Source organism: Paramisgurnus dabryanus, chromosome 7 (assembly GCF_030506205.2).
Source record: "Paramisgurnus dabryanus chromosome 7, PD_genome_1.1, whole genome shotgun sequence".
Lineage (NCBI taxonomy): Eukaryota > Metazoa > Chordata > Actinopteri > Cypriniformes > Cobitidae > Paramisgurnus > Paramisgurnus dabryanus.
In genome coordinates, this window is record NC_133343.1 from 34,031,060 (window position 1) to 34,051,600 (window position 20,541).

The 20,541-nt window shown below is 34.9% G+C and overlaps 1 protein-coding gene across 2 annotated transcripts in view; it reads left to right on the forward strand.

Moving 5' to 3' along the window:
• raly (RALY heterogeneous nuclear ribonucleoprotein) overlaps positions 1-16,998 on the forward strand; it is a 110,081-nt gene extending 93,083 nt beyond the window's left edge. For both annotated transcript variants that reach the window (XM_065279634.2, XM_065279635.1), the window contains 6 exons: positions 1,327-1,374; positions 3,021-3,178; positions 4,288-4,401; positions 11,626-11,756; positions 12,024-12,068; positions 16,473-16,998. In XM_065279634.2, coding sequence (XP_065135706.1) covers positions 1,327-1,374; positions 3,021-3,178; positions 4,288-4,401; positions 11,626-11,756; positions 12,024-12,065 — 493 coding nt within the window. In that variant the 3' untranslated portion in view covers positions 12,066-12,068; positions 16,473-16,998. The remainder of the gene's footprint in view (positions 1-1,326; positions 1,375-3,020; positions 3,179-4,287; positions 4,402-11,625; positions 11,757-12,023; positions 12,069-16,472) is intronic.
• The last annotated feature ends 3,543 nt before the right edge of the window (positions 16,999-20,541 follow it).

Sequence of the window (20,541 nt, forward strand, 5' to 3'; positions counted from 1 at the left end):
ATAATTTCTAAAACTACACAATCTTGACAAACTACATATCGTTAAAAAACTCTAAGATTAAAGTTTTCATCCCCATTTTGCAAAAAGAATGACCTAGTGAGAGTAATGTCACGGGCCAGCAGGTGGGCCCAAGGTGTTGTTACATATTTATTATTACTTATCCTATAAACCTGAAATAATCTTGACAAACTATTGTTGGAAAGTTCTAAAACTGTTTTCATATTTTTACAATTTAAAAATTGAATAGTGACATTCTTGTTGTTAAATGTCACTGACCCTGTAGGAATACATATGAATTTGTATATATTTATAATTCTAATATCCATCAAAATAAATCTATAAATCTTCAAAAATCTTGACAATCTTTATAATATTAGAAAGCTCTGAGAATGAAGTTTTCATAATTTAAAACCTTTATGAATTAATAATAATGCAGTGACAGTAATTTATCAATTTGTGACATGAGTATGCAGCTAATCGTTGACACCTAGTGGCCTTTGTTGGTAAAACCATTAAAAGTGTGACAGAAACCTCATTTGTGTGATTTTAAAGGCGGGGTGCACGATTTTTGAAAAACAATGAGTCGGGCTGAGTACCAAAACACACTTGTAGCCAATCAGCAGTAAGGGGCGTGTCTACTAACCAACATCGTTGCCTGGGTTGCGTAAGTGTGGGGTGGGTCTATCAAAAGAAGGTCCAGATTCTATTGGGGTAGGGGCGTGTTTGTCCAGATGATTTCAAATGTCAACATTGGCTTTCAGAGATCATGCACCCCGCCTTTAATTTAAAATTTGGATCAAACTAGGCAAGACTTGTGGCTTTATTTGTTTTGCATTTTGGCTGTAAAACATTTTTTTTTTATGTTTTTTATATAAAATACATAATTTATTGCATTGTTTTTCTTTTTAAAAATAAATGTAACTAACTATAGCTTTAATATTTATTAATATTTACAACTCCAAACACTTTAGTGAACAACTTTAATGTGTCTTCTTTAAAAAAAGACCAATATTTTACTTCTAGACCAAAGAATGCAAGAGTTATATTAATTTGAGCGTGCACGTCGCCTTTTCCCCTTTGCTCTGTAATGTAATGTTCGTGTTGTTTAAACAAGTTATATAGTCATAATTCTATGGGCAATTACTGCTGAAATATTCAATATCCTTGTTAAGGTAAACAGAAATTAACTCTCAATAATAAGATTTAAAAACAAACATTTTAAACAGTTAAAAAACTAGCTCCTATGCATCTTTATGTAGAAAATGTACTTTCTAAGTCTTGTGAATATCATGTGTTTGAAAGCTTTTTTGTCTTTCTTTCCCGCAGCGGATATGAGTTTGACTATGATTACTACCGAGAGGACTTCTACGATAGGTGAGTGTGTGATCTTGCACATTTTCAGCTGCTTTCTCCCCCCTTAAACTTTCACTCATAAAATGTAGGTTACCTCCATTGAAGTCAACCAGACGTGCAAATCTAAAATCACAGCCGGAGCACGAGCACCCGTGGCTAGCAGAAATACAACCGCGGTGTACTCATAATTCAACAGTCAAGGTCTGTGAAACACGGTTTTTAGTACGGTAACCCAGCGGTGTCTGATAATGAAGTCAGCCACAGTGCCATTTCCACAGCTTTTCCTGTCATAATAGATTTTCTCACAACTTGGCAGAATTTAAAGGAGCTCTTGTAAAAAAAAAACTCGCACGCAGCTGTAAGCTGTAGAGAGAACGGAGGAAAAATGTATGTCTGTTTCTCAAGAACTCTCCCCACAACCTGTTAAAAGCTAACTTTGGCTGAGCGAGCGTGTGGTTGGCACCGTCCCTTTAACGGTGGCTATGGAAACCCTGCTGTGAGACTCGGTTGGAAGTGCTTGTTCGCAGATGTAAAAGATATTTCGTCCATATGATGAGCTGACATGTTTATTGATATCTTTCTTGTGATCTTCCCTCCTTGACTTACGGCCGTCTAAGGGCGACGTTGACTCCGCTCGATATTTTACAGCGCAGAGATCCAAACATTTCAGCAACACCTGTTTTCAAGTGATCTTAAGGTTCGGGGATCAGTCAATAAAGCCGTGCCGAGAGCCAGTTGGCTGTTTTTAGGTTCCTGTCTGGGCAGCAGACGGCCTCTTTTTTAAGACAAAAGTTTCTTCTCCCGGTATATTCAGAGCACACCGGGCTCTTCATCCCCTGCAGATGCTCGGAGCTAAAAGTGCTAGAGCCAGACCCAGAGATCAGCTGAATGGATTCCAAAACCGTAAAAATCAAATGTTTAACTCTAGGAGAGCTGGAAAATTAGCATATTTTCAAAAAAAGTGGAGTATTTAATTACTTTTAATTATAAAGAATTTATACCGAGCCCTTAAGGTGACATTGTAGTAAAAAAATCTAAAGTTTAGTTTCATGTGCTCACGTGAAACTTTCATGTTCTCACGCGAAACCTTCATGTGCAGAATTTTTTGTAAAAGCGTGCACACGTGAAAATTTTGCATGCGCACATGAAACTTACGCTTTCACGTGCGCACGTGAAACTATCGCGTTTAGTTTCGCATGCGCACGTAAACTATTGCGCGAGCACGTGAAACTATCGCATGCACACGTGAAAGCGAAAGTTTCATGTGCGCACGCAAAAGTTCAACGTGCGCACGCGAAACTAAACTTTTACAAAAAATTCTGCACGTGAAGGTTTCGTGTGAGCACATGAAAGTTTCACGTGAGCACTCGAAAGTTTCACGTGCGCACGCAAAATTAAACTTTTTTTAATTTTTCTCCATATCCCCTTAGGGGCTCCATAAATTTATGATTAATTGATGTATTTTATAAAATGTTATAAAACTGGGTTCCCGACACCTTCTTGAGCCCCCGCCAACCAGTTTGAGAGACACTGACAAAATCAAAGCCTACTTCAAAGTATACAAACTTCAATAGTAACAGCAGTAATGATGTGTCTTATGGTACTTATATAATAGTGTAGTTATAGTATATGACAGTTAACACTGTTTTTCATGTCTCTGTCACCAGACTGTTTGAGTTCAGAGGCAGAGTATCACCCGTGCCAAGGGCAGTTCCAGTAAAGCGCCCCCGTGTGGCCGTGCCAGTTGTACGCAGAGTGAAGTCATTACCTGTGAAACTCCTGACCAGATCAGCCATCCTTCCCAACAGCTCTGTCAAACCCAAATGTAAGTTCATCTTGATGTATGTTTCAGGAGTTTCTAACCTATATTGGTCGAATTTGAAGTCAGCAAACCATCACATCAGCAACCCAATTTACTGCCATAATTTTTAAAAATAAATGAGTTGACAAGATATTTCATTAGAAATGATGGGGCTTGATTTTATAAATTAGTTTAATCATAAAAGGAAAGCATGCCATACCAGTGTGAAGTTTACAAAATGTTTGTTTACAAAATATTGGGTTAATTTTAACCAGTCACTTCTGTGGCCTTGATGAAAAATATAGTTGTTTTCAGGGTACATTTTTTTATATAATTTCGATATTTTTGAGAAACATCCAGTAATCAGCACTTCTGACTTTTAAAAGGGACATTTCACAAGACTTTTTTTAAGAAGTCAAATAAATCTTTGGTGTCTGCATGTGAAGTCGTAGCCCAAAATACTATATAAATAATTTATAATATCATGTTAAAATTGCCCCGTTGTAGATGTGAGCAAAAATGTGCCGTTTTGGGTGTGTCCTTTAAAATGCAAATGAGCTGATCACTGCACTAAATGGCAGTGCTGTGGTTGAATAGTGCAGATTAAGGGGTGGTATTATCCCCTTCTGACATCACAAAAGGAGACTAATGTAAATGACCTATTTGTTCACACGTTTTCAGAGCATGGTTTACCAAAACTGAGTTACTGGGTTGATCTTTTTCACATTTTCTAGGTTGATAGAAGTACTGGGGACCCAATTATAGCACTTAAACGTGGGAAAAGTATTTTCTAGGATTTTTATAATATGTCCCCTTTAAGATGATTTGGGTGGGTTATTCTGTACAGAATTTTAAACATTCACTATGCTCCCTTTGCTGTCTCCAAAACAAGATGGACTCGATCAGAGCTAGTGAACTAGATGACTTATCGACTTTCACAGATTAACATGCCATCTCTGGGATTCAGAAAGTTTGCATTATAGCTGTGGTGGGACTGTTTGTTTTGGGCAATGGTCCATCATGGCCCCATTAAGAAATACCACTGCATTTATATTCTCTTATGTTTTATGACTATGATTTATCAAGCTAAAACATTGTGTTCTTCTGTTGACCTTGTGCGTATGTGGGAGCAGTGAAGTCCACCGAGCTTCAAGCCATCAAATCAGAACTGACTCAGATCAAATCCAACATTGATGCACTGCTGGGGCGTCTTGAGCAGATCACAGAGGACAAATATTGCATCAAAGGTCTGATGTCATACAACACACATGAACATACAAACACATTTCAATGTTGTTCTTTGCCCAGCAGAAGTGAATGTGCGACTTGCTAAGGAGATGTGTGTTCATATTTGTATTAGTTTAGTATCGCAAACTCTTTATGACTTAGCATTAAAAATCCTACTAACCACCAACAAAAAAGCCTAGCATGAGGTATAGTGTAAAAAGCCTAACCCGACAATGTTTGCTATTCTACACTATACTTTACTGCACTGTATTATACTGCACTATACCATACAACACTGTACTATAATGTACTACGCTTTTACAGTACATTATAATACAGTACACTATACCATATGTTACTATACTGCACTGCACAACACGACAACGAAATTGTACTTTACTGCACTATGCTTTGCTACGCTGCACAACACTATATGACACTACACTATACAACAATGTACTCTACTGTACTACACTGTACTGCACTATGCTATACATTACACTACTCTGTACTCCACAACACCATACTGCACTACGCTGTATCACTCTATGCTGCCCTACACTATACTATACTATACTATACTATACCACACTACACTGTACGACACCATACAACACTACACTATACTACACTGTACTACGCTATACTATGCTATGCTACCCTACACTACTCTACACTGCACAACACCATACTGCACTACACTATACTATACTATACTATACTATACTACACTACACTACACTGTACGACACCATACTACACTACACTATACAACACTTTACCATACTATACTACACTGTACTACACTATACTATGCTATGCTACCCTACACTACTCTACACTGCACAACACCATACTGCACTACGCTGTATCACTCTATGCTGCCCTACACTATACTATACTATACTATACTATACCACACTACACTGTACGACACCATACAACACTACACTATACTACACTGTACTACGCTATACTATGCTATGTAGGGCTGGGTTTCGATTCAAATGTCAAGAATCGATTCGATTCCGATTCTCAAGACCTTGGATCGATTATCATTGTTCGATTCGATTCGATCCGATCTGATCCGATCTTCGAGATTTAGATAAGTGTTTTTGAAAAAAGCCCGAAATGGTGCCAGCTAGGGGTGGGCGGAATGACCAAAAATCTAATCCACAGAATGAGTCATTTTATTTCATGGTAACTGTATATTTCATGGTATACATGTTTTTCAGTTTATATTGTTTTTGGATTATAAAAATGTGGAGTTATTTGCCACTCACTATAGCTTTTAACTGCTCACCACAGTTTTAAAATATGGACAATTTAAAGTTAATAATGTTAAAGTGAAAATGCCCAGAGGATAACAACAAGTCTTGATAGACAGAATCTTGTTTTTAATTGAGTTATTAATTTTATAGACTTTTGAAGCTATAGTATGCATTGTATTTTGTATTTATGCAAACATTACATAAAAAATAGGCAGTATGTAAAATGAACAGATATAAATATATGCACAAACCTACAGACAGGATAAATATTTGTATATGAGAGACGGAGCTCTAGATATAGATATTAAGACGGGTGCTATGATGTGATGAAGTCTGTTTTAAGGTCTTGACGCTCTTTACTTTCTATTACACATTAACATTTGCGTCTCTTTCTCGTCTTTCTGATCAAAGATGTTTGTACTATAAGCGAATTAGGCGTCAAACTACACCGCTCCAGCAGCGCACGTGTCACTGATATAAACGCGAGTTTTGTCTTAGTTCAGAAAACTTTACAACTATTAGCATTATGTGCAAGAAGAACTCTTTATTTGGCGACCCGTTGCGCGCCCCTCAAGAAACCTCTGCCCGTGAGAGACCGGCTGCATGAGCACAGAGAGAGAGGGAGAGAGAGAGAGAGAGCGAGAGAGTTTCGCTGGAGACCTGCGGTGGATTCACTGGCGCTTATTATAAAAATAACACAAATAACTCGTTTATTTGTTATGAGTGGATTATTTTACATATAGATCGCAGCTTTGAGCGTTTCTAGAGTTTTCAAAAAAACCGCTTGCTTAACGTTACTGACCGTTATGTTCGTTGTTTTAATGTCCTTCCACCTCGCGCGCATGCGTGAATTCAATGACGCGGCAAGTTGAAGTTATTAATTAATAAATCGATTCTCTAGTTAAGGATCGATCTTTAGAAATTAACATGAAAATCGATTCAGAATCGGTGAATCGATTTTTTCAACACAGCCCTAATGCTATGCTACCCTACACTACTCTACACTGCACAACACCATACTGCACTACGCTGTATCACTCTATGCTGCCCTACACTATACTATACTATACTATACTATACCACACTACACTGTACGACACCATACAACACTACACTATACTACACTGTACTACGCTATACTATGCTATGCTACCCTACACTACTCTACACTGCACAACACCATACTGCACTACACTATACTATACTATACTATACTACACTACACTACACTGTACGACACCATACTACACTACACTATACAACACTTTACCATACTATACTACACTGTACTACACTATACTATGCTATGCTACCCTACACTACTCTACACTGCACAACACCATACTGCACTACGCTGTATCACTCTATGCTGCCCTACACTATACTATACTATACTATACCACACTACACTGTACGACACCATACAACACTACACTATACTACACTGTACTACGCTATACTATGCTATGCTACCCTACACTACTCTACACTGCACAACACCATACTGCACTACACTATACTATACTATACTATACTATACTACACTACACTGTACGACACCATACTACACTACACTATACAACACTTTACCATACTATACTACACTGTACTACGCTATACTATGCTATGCTACCCTACACTACTCTACACTGCACAACACCATACTGCACTACACTATACTATACTATACTACACTACACTGTACGACACCATACTACACTACACTATACAACACTTTACCATACTATACTACACTTTACTACGCTATACTCTGCTATGCTACCCTACACTGCATAACACCATACTGCACTACACTACTTTACACTACACTATGCTGTATCACTCTATGCTGCCCTACACTATAACACACTAAACTACACTACTCTACACTGCAGAACACAACACCATACTACACACACCTATACAACACTGTACCCTATTATACTATGCTATATTAGACTGTTTTATGCTTTAATATATTATACCATACTACACAAAGTTATACTGTACTAAACTGCACTATACTAGACTGTATAACGCTACCCTTACTGCACAACACGACTCCATACTACACTACACTACACTTTATTGCACTATACTATACAGTAACACTATATGCTACCCTATAATATACTACACTACTCTACACTGTACAACACCATACTATTTTACACTATACTTTACTACATTTCACTATATTATACTACACTTCACAACCCTACACTATACTCTACTATGCTATAGTATACTATAATAAAATATATACTCTGCTACACTGCACAACACTGAACTATACTGCACTGCACTGCACTGTACTATGCTGTGCTGTGCTACACTACACTGTACTACACTTTACTGTAGTATACTGTACTGTACTATTCTGTGCTGTAATACACTATAATATACTACACTGTACTGTACTATACTGTGTTGTACTACACTACACTGTACTAAACTATACTATATTTCACACTGTACTGTGCTGTCCTGTACTACACTATACTGTACTAAACTGTGCTGTACTACAGTACAATGCACTAAACTATACTGTACTACCCTATACTATACTACACTGTACTGTACTGTACTGTACTGCACTGCACTGTGCTGTACTACACTATACTATATTACACTGTACTATACTGTTCTATGCTGTCCTATACTACACTATACTATACTACACTGTACTGCACTGCACTGCACTGTGCTGTACTACACTATACTATGTTACACTGTACTATACTGTTCTATGCTGTCCTATACTACACTATACTATACTACACTGTACTGTACTGTACTGCACTGCACTGTGCTTTACTACACTATACTATATTACTCTGTACTATACTGTACTATGCTGTCCTGTTCTACACTAAAATATACTGTACTGTACTATACTGTGCTGTACTACACTACAATGCACTAAACTATTACTGTACTATACTTTCTGTACTACATTATACTATACTACACTGTACTGTACTGTACTGCACTGCACTGTGCTGTACTACACTATACTATGTTACACTGTACTATACTGTTCTATGCTGTCCTATACTACACTATACTATACTACACTGTACTGTACTGTACTGCACTGCACTGTGCTTTACTACACTATACTATATTACTCTGTACTATACTGTATGCTGTCCTGTTCTACACTAAAATATACTGTACTGTACTATACTGTGCTGTACTACACTACAATGCACTAAACTATTACTGTACTATACTTTCTGTACTACATTATACTATACTACACTGTACTGTACTTCACTATGCTGTACTGCACTATACTATATTACACTGTATTATACTGTACTATGCTGTCCTGTTCTACACTATACTATACTACACTGTACTGTACTGTAATGTACTGTACTATACTTTGCTGTACTACACTACAATGCACTAAATTATACTGTACTACATAATACTATACTACACTATACTGTACTATACTATACTATACTAGCTGTACTACACTACACTATACTGTACTACATTATACTATACTATACTGTACTACTCTATACTATATTACACTGTACTATGGTGTACTATGCTGTCCTGTTCTACACTATACTATACTATTCTACACTGTACTGTACTATACTATACTATACTGTGCTGTACTACACTACACTGTACTACACTATACTGTGCTACATTATACTATACTACACTGTACTGTACTGCCCTATGCTGTCCTGTACTACACTATACTACATTACACTGTACTATACTGTTCTATGCTGTCCTATACTACACTATACTATACTACACTGTACTGTACTGTACTGCACTATGCTGTGCTGTGCTGTACTACACTATACTATATTACACTGTACTATACTGTACTATGCTGTCCTGTACTGCACTATACTATACTACAGTGTACTGTACTGTGCTGTACTAAACTACAATGCACTAAACTATACTGTACTATGATGTGCTGTACTATACCATAATGTACTACACTCTACTACACTAACCTCTACTACCTTTGATTGGTTGTACATCTAGTTTCTAGACAGGTTAATCATAACATGTCCCTTTTCTATGTGTTGTACCCATAACCCCATATTCTTTACCTCCTTTGAGAAAAGCCTTCAAAAAGCTTTTTAATCAAAAGAAAGTCCCTGCCAGCAGTTTGATCACAGCATAAACTGGGCAAAAGCACTGACTCAGCGTAACATTGTGTTGTCTTCATACAAACTCATACAAGCTTTTCACAGTCTGACACTTCCACAGACCTGCGGCTCCAATCCAACTTTTCAGATTTATCCCTGTAATTCACATCAGCAGTTAATTATCATGCCTCCTGTGTTGAATCACACACAGAACATGCATAATTTTCCTTCATATTCTGTCTGTGAATTGTTTTGATGTGGCTAATGGCCTGTGTCTAATTAATGATGATATTACACAGTGTACAGCAGGGCTCATTTCTGGATGTGTACTGTACATATGTGTCCCTGTAGTGGACGAGCCAGTAGTTATGTTCCAACTATACACGTATGAATTTTAGAAGGATACATTTGTCTCAATTAAAATACTAACCTTTATTACTACAATAAAGTACAAGCGGCTTTCCATACGAGGGCAAATGAGAGCAAACGCATCTCAGACAGCAGACGACTCCGAGCCGAATCTGCATCCAAAACTGCCGACTTCTGAGTGGATCTGGGGTCTCATTTATAAAGCGGGACTGGAAATGTGCGTACACCAGTTCCCACGCAAAAGTTGTGATCTATAAAAATACAAAATTAATAAGAGAATGGGCTCGCAGGGTGGGATCTAAGTATGATTCTTGTATGCAAACTTGCAGGTGATCTGTGATTTATAAATGGAACATTGCTTTGTTTAAAAAAAAAGTCTTAATATTTTGGGGTTTTGTGCTTACGTAGACTTTTAGTAAGGATTTTATAAATGAGTGCGGATCCGGCCCGGAGTCGTCTGCTGTCTGGGATGTGTTTGACATAATTTGCCCTCATCTGGGAAGCTGCTAATAATACAAGAAGAAACTTTTTATCAACTATAATTAAACTTTTTTTAAAGTGTGATGTGAGGTGTTTGCTAAAGTAAAAGAAAAACTCCACTCGATATCTCTGTAATTTTATTGGATTTTTTTCTCACTTTCTTCATCGTCCCCCAGACAGTAATAATCTGGAAGATTAGAAATGTAAAAGCCCACTTCTACTTAACAAGCTGCATGATTTACAGGATCATTTATAAAATAATGATGCAGAATGAATTTCATTTCAACGCTTAATATCAGTATGAGCAACAATAATAGTGATGTTTGTCTTAGCAAGCACTGTTAATCTTTTTTAATGCATGTCTCCAGTTGGCATGATAAAATGCAATTGCAGAAATAACTATTTTACTGCATTTTTAAAAAACTAGTACACTGTAAAAAATACTTTGCTGGCTTAAAATTTTTTGTTGAATCAACTGGGATTTAGAAGTCATTTCAACTTCCTATAATTTCTCTTGACTAGAGATGAGTTGTTATAACTACAGATGAGTTGTTATAACTTATAAAATTAAGTTGACTATATTTTATAAGTTGTGACAACTCATGTCTGTTGACATGACTTGTTGATTTAACAAAACATTTTAAGCCAGCAATGTTTTTTTTAAGTGTATGCTTTGTAGACTATAGATGAAAATGAACTTGGCACACTTTCAGAATATTTAAGATGCATTAAAGAAAAAGTTTAATAAGTGTTTTTTATATCACGCACACATATATTCTTACTGTTTAAATCAAACACATATCACTGTTTACCTAAGAAATCGCATTGAATATATAACTAACTGGTTGTGTTTAACAACTTTAACTCTTTACATTGGCATCATATTGCAGAGTACAATATTGTCCTTCATGATACACATGTGCATAGATTTGTAAGTGTATATGAGATGTAAATTGTACTGTACAGTAATATATGGATGTGTGTGTAGGGTTGCAGAGGGCAGATGAAATGAAGAGTGAATTATCTCAGGACGAGTCGGGTTCAGAATCAGAAGAGCTTCAACACAGTGATGCTGATGAAGTTGAGGACCACACACACGAAGACGATGATGACGACATGGTGAAATAATTTTTTATTGAGACAAACATTAGATTTCATTTATCGCATTAAATGTTCTTGCATAAAAATGCTTATACATTTTGAATTTAAATAAAAGTAATAATATAAGATTCGAATAAAACTAGAAAACCGTGTAGGGTGGTGATTTAAGCTTCAAAATAATTCCTCAGACAATTCATTACAGGTCACACGTCGTACCGACAAAGGCAGTTAAAGTTAAAAAATTATGTTCCCCTAAAAATGATTTCTCATCTCTTCTCTCCTTAGGAAAACAATCACATATCCGAAATGGACCCCATTCTTCAATAAAAGGCAAGAACTGAAAACAAGCACAATAGATCATTCCAGTAATAATTTAAAACATGAGATGTTTACTAGTATTGCTTTCACTTAAGGATTTCACCCAAGATGAATAAAGATGTTCTTCATGTACAGGACAGGTTGTAAAAATGACAGTCAGTGAGTGCAAATCGTTAAATCTGGTGTCACATGGAGTTCTATTATCTTCAATTTAGTCTATTTAAACATTTTTCAGGATGACAACATAACAACTGTTGACTAGTGAAAATTAGCACTTTCCGTTTCTTTCCATGCAAGTTATGATTCATTGCGCAAAACTATCATTTTGTTCTCTTGTCTGTGTATTTGGGCCTCAGGTGACGCATGCGGTGTTATCTCCACATTTTCATTGACTAAACTTTTTAGGTAAAACGAAAAAGAAGCTCCAAACAAGTTTTTTTTTTACATTTTAATACATATTACACACGACACAATCACAAAAATCATCAATACTCCAAAACTACCAAATACATCTATCAAACACAAAAAAAAAACAGAAATCTACTCTACCAAAGTCTGTGGGTTATCCATTACTCCATTTAAATTTATCATTTTATAGTCTCTATATAGTCTAATACTGAAGCCCATGTAGATTGAAACTCTTGCAGTCTTGAATGCCGTTTACTTGTAATTTCTTCAATGTGCAAGAAATTTATTATCTGCTCCAACCATTGATCCAATCTAGGTCCTGACTGAGAAATCCTGCTGCTTAATCCCGGCTTCAGGTCATTCAGAAATACAGATTTGTTGGCAGAATTCATTAACTCATTCCCCGCCAGTCTGTTTTTAAGATGCTCGCTAGCATTTTTTGTATTTTCACAAAATGCCTTCCAGGAAAATGTTCTTCTAGAAATATATAAACATACAAATATATCAAATGAAAGAATAGTTGTTCAAACAAACAATAAACAAACAAACAAACAAAGCTGGGAAAAAAGTTTGATCATATCTATATATTTTTCTCTGCTTATAAACTCTTAAATATATATATATATATATATTTATATATTTATATATATATATATATATATATATATATATATATTTTTTTTTAACACATCTTTTAGCAAAAAACAAGAAATAATTGCATTTTTGTGAAGGTATTGTAGAGATCAGATTCAGAACGATTATCAAAACATACACAGTGTAAAATTAATAAATAATTTTTTGCTTCAGTTTTTTTATAAATTGGGTAAGTGTGTCTATCTAGTGGATAATTGCGGTATTACAGATAACCATACAACTAATCAGGAACAACATTTCCCAATGGCAGGGAAAGAGTTAAGAGTTGAATAAATAAAATGCTAATTTACAAGAAAACAAGTCAGATGCACTTAGAGGGGTTTGCATCTGAACTTTTTGTATCTTGTTTATGGAGCTATGGTGTGCCGATATTGCCTTATTTTATTTTATATATTTTTAGGTGAAGATGTGAGAGCTATTGTGAATCTTTAGCGAAACAATTTAATATTTACTTGAGTGTTTACCATATTTTCCGGAATATAAGTCACACTTTTTTCATAGTTTGGCTGTTCCTGCAACTTATAGTCAGGTGCGACTTATATGTCAAAATTAATTCATATGAATCACGAGGAACCATTACCCTCTACAGCCGCGATAGTCCGCTATATGCTGCTCCTGTATTTATGTAATTCAATGAATTCAGTAATGTGGAATGACTTCGGGAGGTTGATGAACTTGATTTGGCTTGTCGTGTTAATTTAGCCTCCCAGGTGTCTTCTGTATGCTATTGTGTTAACTGAATAAATGGTAATATTACATTAACATGAACGGACACCTTTTCAGCCTGCTGTTTTGTCTGCCATTGTTTAGTTGAATAACTTACCTTTCCAGATTAAATATCTGTTCTTGGGCTTGGATTTTGTGAAATCATTTTCTAAATAAAAGTGACGTATAGTCCACTGCAACTTATATGTTTTTCCTCTTCAAAACGCATTTTTGAATAATTCGACTTATAATCCAAGCAATTTATAGTCCGGAATATACAGTAAATGATTGGTGGTGCAGTAATAACACAAACAATTTGTTGCATTAATTAAATGCATTAATCCACAAAAATATATAAATTATATATTACATACATTAACCACTGAATTTTAGAGAATTGCATGCACATTGTTCATCCAAAAAAAATTACTTTCACTCTGTATGTAGTAGTTACATTACAGTCGCTCTCGTATCGCTTCTCACATCCGTCTTTGGTGGTCTGGCACAAGTTTCACGTTTGCTTGGATATAGGGCTTCACCATCTGTGATCATTAGGTTTATCAAAATGAAAAGAAAATCACTGGGGTTTTTCTTACTCATCGGGTTTAAGGTGTAACAACTTCAATTTCACCGCTTTAACGTAAACACTGCCATATGTTTGGCTATACAAACACACAGGACAATGGGAAATCTCATGTTGACTTTTACCTGATCCGTCTGTGTGATGTTTATGGAGCTCAACTATTTGTTCGGCTAATCGGCAAGACCACACAATCTTATTGCCATGGCTTACGTAGCTTCTGACCCTTCGCTTCTGTTAACACATACAGGTCGACCCAAGACGGCTAAATTAATATTAACATCACGTCAAGCACAAATGAGCGATTGGTTCTGCTTTGCTGGTTCTACATGAGGATTATATTGGAGGTGCTGACCTGAGTTTTGAAACTTTAAGTGGAGGGTTGTTATTGCCCATACAGCGAAAATTTTTATTTTGAAATATGTTTATAAAAATGTATTTTACACCAATATATTTCTTAGCCGTTTTTCATCGGACACATGCTTGTTGTCGCGGTTAAGTGTCTGGACAGATCTTAACTTCCGGTCTCTGTTTGTTTAATGGTCTGGCTAGTGGCTAAACTGAACTCTAAACAAATACCTTGTCGGAAAAAAAAAAATTGTTTCCTAAAGCCAAGGAGAGGTGGCGATCCTCGCTTTGTAAGGGAGGTTTGGCAGCCGATCTGTAGTTAACATTGTATAAATCAACCCAAAATGACGCATAATGTGTTAAAACATAACACAAAAAATGTGTAAAAAATTAACAAATCTTTCCTTAGAGTGTACCGGAACTTACGTTTGTTTATATTTATATATATTAAAATAAATATATTTTAAAGCATTTACATTAACATTGCATTGGAAGAAATACTTTGAATGTTACAAACCTGTAAACATAATAGGTTTCAAAAGTTTAAAATTCAATTTAAACTGCAAAAATAGCTATACTTAATTAATTAATTAATTAATTATTAAATTAAATGGATAAATTAATAATAATTAATAATTTTATATTTTATACATAATTCATTTTATACTTATATAAATGTATACATGTTTATTTTTTGTAAGGAAAAATGTATTTATTTTTGCCATGGGTTGCAAAATTGTAAATGTATAAGTTACCCCTAAAATACATTTAGAAAACAAAATGTAATATATGGTGGTTACAACTAAATATATTTAATAAAAATTTAATTAAGCTTCACTTTCTACAAAATGTATTTAGCATATTTAAAACATATTTTTGGTCAGAGAAATGTATTTTTTGCCACATGGTTCAATTTGACAAAAATGAAAATCCCCTATTCTTCTTCAAAATTAGAAGAGGAACATGTAAGATGGTAACACTTTAAAACAAAGTTGTATTTGTTAAAAGGAATTATCGATTAATATTTTTATTATTTAATGAACGCATTTATTAATCTTCATTTTAGCATTGTATACATTTTTAAAAGCAAATTTTTTTAACCATGAACTTGCATGAGCAATTTTATTTGCAATAACAAAGATTAATAAATGCTAAAAAAAACTTTATTGCATATTATTAGTTTATGTTTGTTGTAAAGACAAATAGATTTATAGAGCGAAGGAAATACATGTAATTGTCGTAAAAATAATGTCAAACTGCAAAAAAATCTTATCTTATTTAATCTTATTAAAACATTTCTGTCTTATTATTAAGGGGTAATTGTTTGAAAATGTATTACAAGGCTCAGAAACTGAACAGTTTAAATGTACAAATATATATTACTAATAAACCATTACTGTACCATTATCTTGAACGATCTACACACCTTTAGTTATTTTGCTAATAATGTTTGTGATAATTGTTGCAAAAAAACTGAAAGGAGCCTAAAGTCAAGTTTATGTATTTAACAAATTATTTTATACCTTGAAGTTCTGATGGTTTCCATTGTTTTTGGCTTTTTCCATCATTGAGTTGTTGCAGCAGAAAATATTTCATCCTGACTTTTAAAAGCAGTTGAGGAAGAATAAAACAACATGTGAATGTCACCCTGATGTCTTTTGTCATAGCTGTTTTCTGCCCTATCGCATTTTAATGTCTTCCTCTTCTTGTATTTATTACAGCAGGGAGTTGGAAAACACTGTCAACTGGAAACTTTTTTATTACCACAGACTCAGCAGGAAGACACTAAAAACAACAGGCGCCATCAAAACCCCAGCATCGACTGTCATCGAGACAGACAGCTAAACTAGCTCTTCACTGGTAGAGATGTGGAGGGGCGACGTCCCCTAAACCAGGAATCCATTACAAAATGCCCACAGTTCCTTACCGGAACGCAACGTCATACACCCGCTAAAAAGGGGATCAATTTCATGAACATCTGCATTTACGCTTCCCCAAAAAAAAAAAAAAAAAACATTGATCTTTGCATTGTTGGCGCCTCATATGTATATACCCCCATCCTGTTTCCTTCTGTCTGTTTGTGCTTTTCCAAAATGTTTTTCATTTTATTTATATGCCAGTTGGTATCACAAAGGTTGGCTATTTTTAATTACGTGTGTATAATTCTTTTGCTTGCACTTTCGAGATTGCAAGAAATATTTACAGATGTAAATAAACTATATATGACTTGTGAAACAAGTTGCAGAGTGATCCATGGTCAGAGCCGGTTAAAACACAGGTGTACAGTAATGAAGTATTATTAAGTATCTCTACTTGATTAAAAAAAAAAACTGATAATATCACTTTTTACTCAAATATGTTTCATAATTTATCGGGTTTATTAATCATTTTTATGTAATTACTATAGTAATTTATGTAAAACAGCAAATTATATATAATGTGGATCCCTACTTTAAAAACAAACTTTATGAAAGAGAAGTACAAAGTAAGTTTTCCCCCCCAAAAAAAAACTGATAAAGTACAGATACCTGAAAAATATACTTAACTTAAATATTTCATTAGTTAAACATCATCCATTAGAAGTGGTTAAATATAATTTGTATCATTTATACTTTTATTCTTCATCATTAATCATCTTCATCAGAAAGCGAGCAGATTGGATAAGTGGATAAAATGACCCCAGATGGATGCAATCTGTAATGGGGGAAATTTTCAACTTCCTTAAAGGAATAGTCCATTTTCTTCCAAATAATTTACTCACCACCATGTCATCCAAAATGTTGATGTCTTTCTTTGTTCAGTCGAGAAGAAATTATGTTTTTTGAGGAAAACATTGCAGGATTTTTCTCATTTTAATGGACTTTAATGGACACCAACACTTAACACGTAACAGTTTTTTTCAACGGAGTTTCAAAGGACTCTAAACAATCCCAAACGAGGCATAAGGGTCTTATCTAGCGAAACGATTTTCATTTTTGACAAGAAAAATAACAAATATACACTTTTAAACCACAATTTCTAGTCTAGATCCAGTCCTGAAAGTGTCAGGGTGACCTCACGCAATACGTCAAGAGGTCAATGAGGACGAACGCGAAACTCCGCCCCAGTGTTTACAAGTGTGGGGAAAGAGGACCGTTCCGACGTTGTTGTAAGTGGAATGATACAAATTAATGTCTTTGTGTCAGTTTATTGTTTACAATGGTCTGCAAATGTGCGTTTCATATATGTAACACGTGACCTCCCTACGTCACTACGCATTTACGTTAGGTCGCGCTGGACCGGATCTAGACGAGAAATTGTGGTTTAAAAGTGTATATTTGTTATTAAGTGTTGGTGTCCATTAAAGTCCATTAAAATGAGAAAAATCCTGCAATGTTTTCCTCAAAAAACATAATTTCTTCTCGACTGAACAAAGAAAGACATCAACATTTTGGATGACATGGTGGTGAGTAAATTATCTGGATTTTTCTTTTAAGAAAATTGACTATTCCTTTAAGTTGCACACCGCCTACAAATGGCATGTGAGCTCAAATTGCTCAACAAGTGTGCTTCGCTTGGTGAAGTTGACAGTTCAGAATACAGACCACAGCAAAAAAATACAGTGGCATAACATTTTAAGTTATATACAATTTTACATTTATAAAATAGAGATGCATCGATATATTGTTCAATAATCTGTTTGATAAAAGCAATTTTTCACACACTTTAAAGAAATATTTGTTGGTTTAGCTTAAAAAAAGTAAGTTACATGGTTTTCTTAAAGGGGACATTTACGATGTCAAATAAGTCTTTGGTGTCAAATAAGTACTATAGGTGAAGTTTTAGCGCAAAATACCTTATAGATAATTTATTATAACATGTTAAAATTGACACTTTGTAGGTGTGAGCAAAAATGTGTTGTTTTTGGGTGTCTTTTTTAAATGCAAATGAGTTGATCTCTGCACTAAATGGCAGTGCAGTGGTTGGAGGGTGCTGATTAAGGGGCGGTATTATCCCCTTCTGACATCACAAGGGGAGACAAATTTTATTAAACTATTTTTTTTCATATGTTTGCAGAAAATGGTTTACCAAAACTAAGTTACTGGGTTTTTGTTGTTAATTTTTCACATTTTCTATGTTGATAGAATCACTGGGGACCCAATTATAGCACTTAAAGGTACAATGTGTAAGATATTTAAAATATCCAAAAACCACTAGTCCAGTGTTATATATTTTTTCCAGCTGTTGTGATGGTGTGCCCTGTAGTGGGGCGGATTATACAAATTGCATCTTTAAACAAAAAGTCAGATTTAAGTTTGATGCAACTTAAAAATATTAGTTAACTAATAAAAGTTGTCTGAAATATGTTAAAAAAAAAGATGAATCAACTAATGTTTTTTAAACAGTGTATCAGCTATTGGCTGATAGTTTAAAGCCATTATTCATATTCAAAAGAGAACAGGAAAATGCAATGAAAAAGCTTTGTGTATAGAAAATGTAAAGAAATATCTCTAGTTTAATGTTTAATATTAATAGTCATTAATGCAAGGTAATATAACCACCAAACTATCGGTATTGGCAGATATCAGTCTGAATAATTGGGTATCGGTTTAAAAATATTCCCTTTGGATGCATCTCTAATAGAAAACCATATAGTTTTATTTTATACAATTCTGGAGTTTTATATGCTTATTTTAACACCATCCTGGATCTTTGTGTTGCACAGTTTTAGATGATAAACATTAATAAGGTTTTGCCACAAAGGCGCTAAACATTCTCAAACATTTGGCGAAAATTCAACACCTATCAAAGTCCGACTGGCTTTTATTAAACACAAGCACATTTCTTCTTGAATGCACTGCTGTTTAACATACTCATGTTTTGGCTATAGCCAGATCTGTCAGGGAAGAAAACATTCATTATTCATTCCTATGTCACTTTGTGAGTGCTGGAGGATGTTAAGCAGACCATCTTTCTTTGCCGCCTGCTGTTGCCTTTAATCAGTGCCAAAGCACATGTGTTTGGGCACAACGCTATTATTTTCAACAAAAATGAAAATAGCCAGGTACAGTAACAGATGCCTGCTAATACAAAACCTATACCGTGAAGGGCATTTCAACATGTGCTAGTGATTTTTACTGCTTGTTATCTATAGGAGTGAACTGACTGTACTGCCTACGTGTAGCCATAAAAGCGATTCTGTGGAAAATTACTGTAACGTGAACTTTACACGGGAAAGTATGCATATTTATGATGTAACATAAGCAGGAGATGCACGAATAAAAAGCAACACACTTCATACTTCATATTTGATGTGACACAAATATGGACCCGTTTCATTTTACACAAAAGATTTAGCTTCAGGATTCTCATGACATTGTAATCCATTACTCCTTTAATTCTTTGAATTGCCACATTTTGTCTCTAGTCCCTTTGGGGTGGACAGGTGTCTTTATGCAGCTAATGACCTCAAACAGGGGCATCTAATTTAGGATAATAAATGGAGCAGAGGTGGATATTTTAAAGGCAGACTAACAAGTCTTTGAGGGTCAGAATTCTAGCTGATAGACAGGTGTTCAAATACTTATTAGCAGCTGTATCATACAAATAAATAGTTAAAAAATCATACATTGTGATGTCTGGATTTTTTTTAGATTATGTCTCTCACAGTGGACATGCACCTACGATGACAATTTCAGACCCCTCCATGATTTTTAAGTGGGAGAACTAGCAGCGGTTTCCATCATTTTAAAGCACGGCTTCGTTTTCAATCCAATCTGTTTAAAAATAAAAGTGATACTTTTTCCAGAA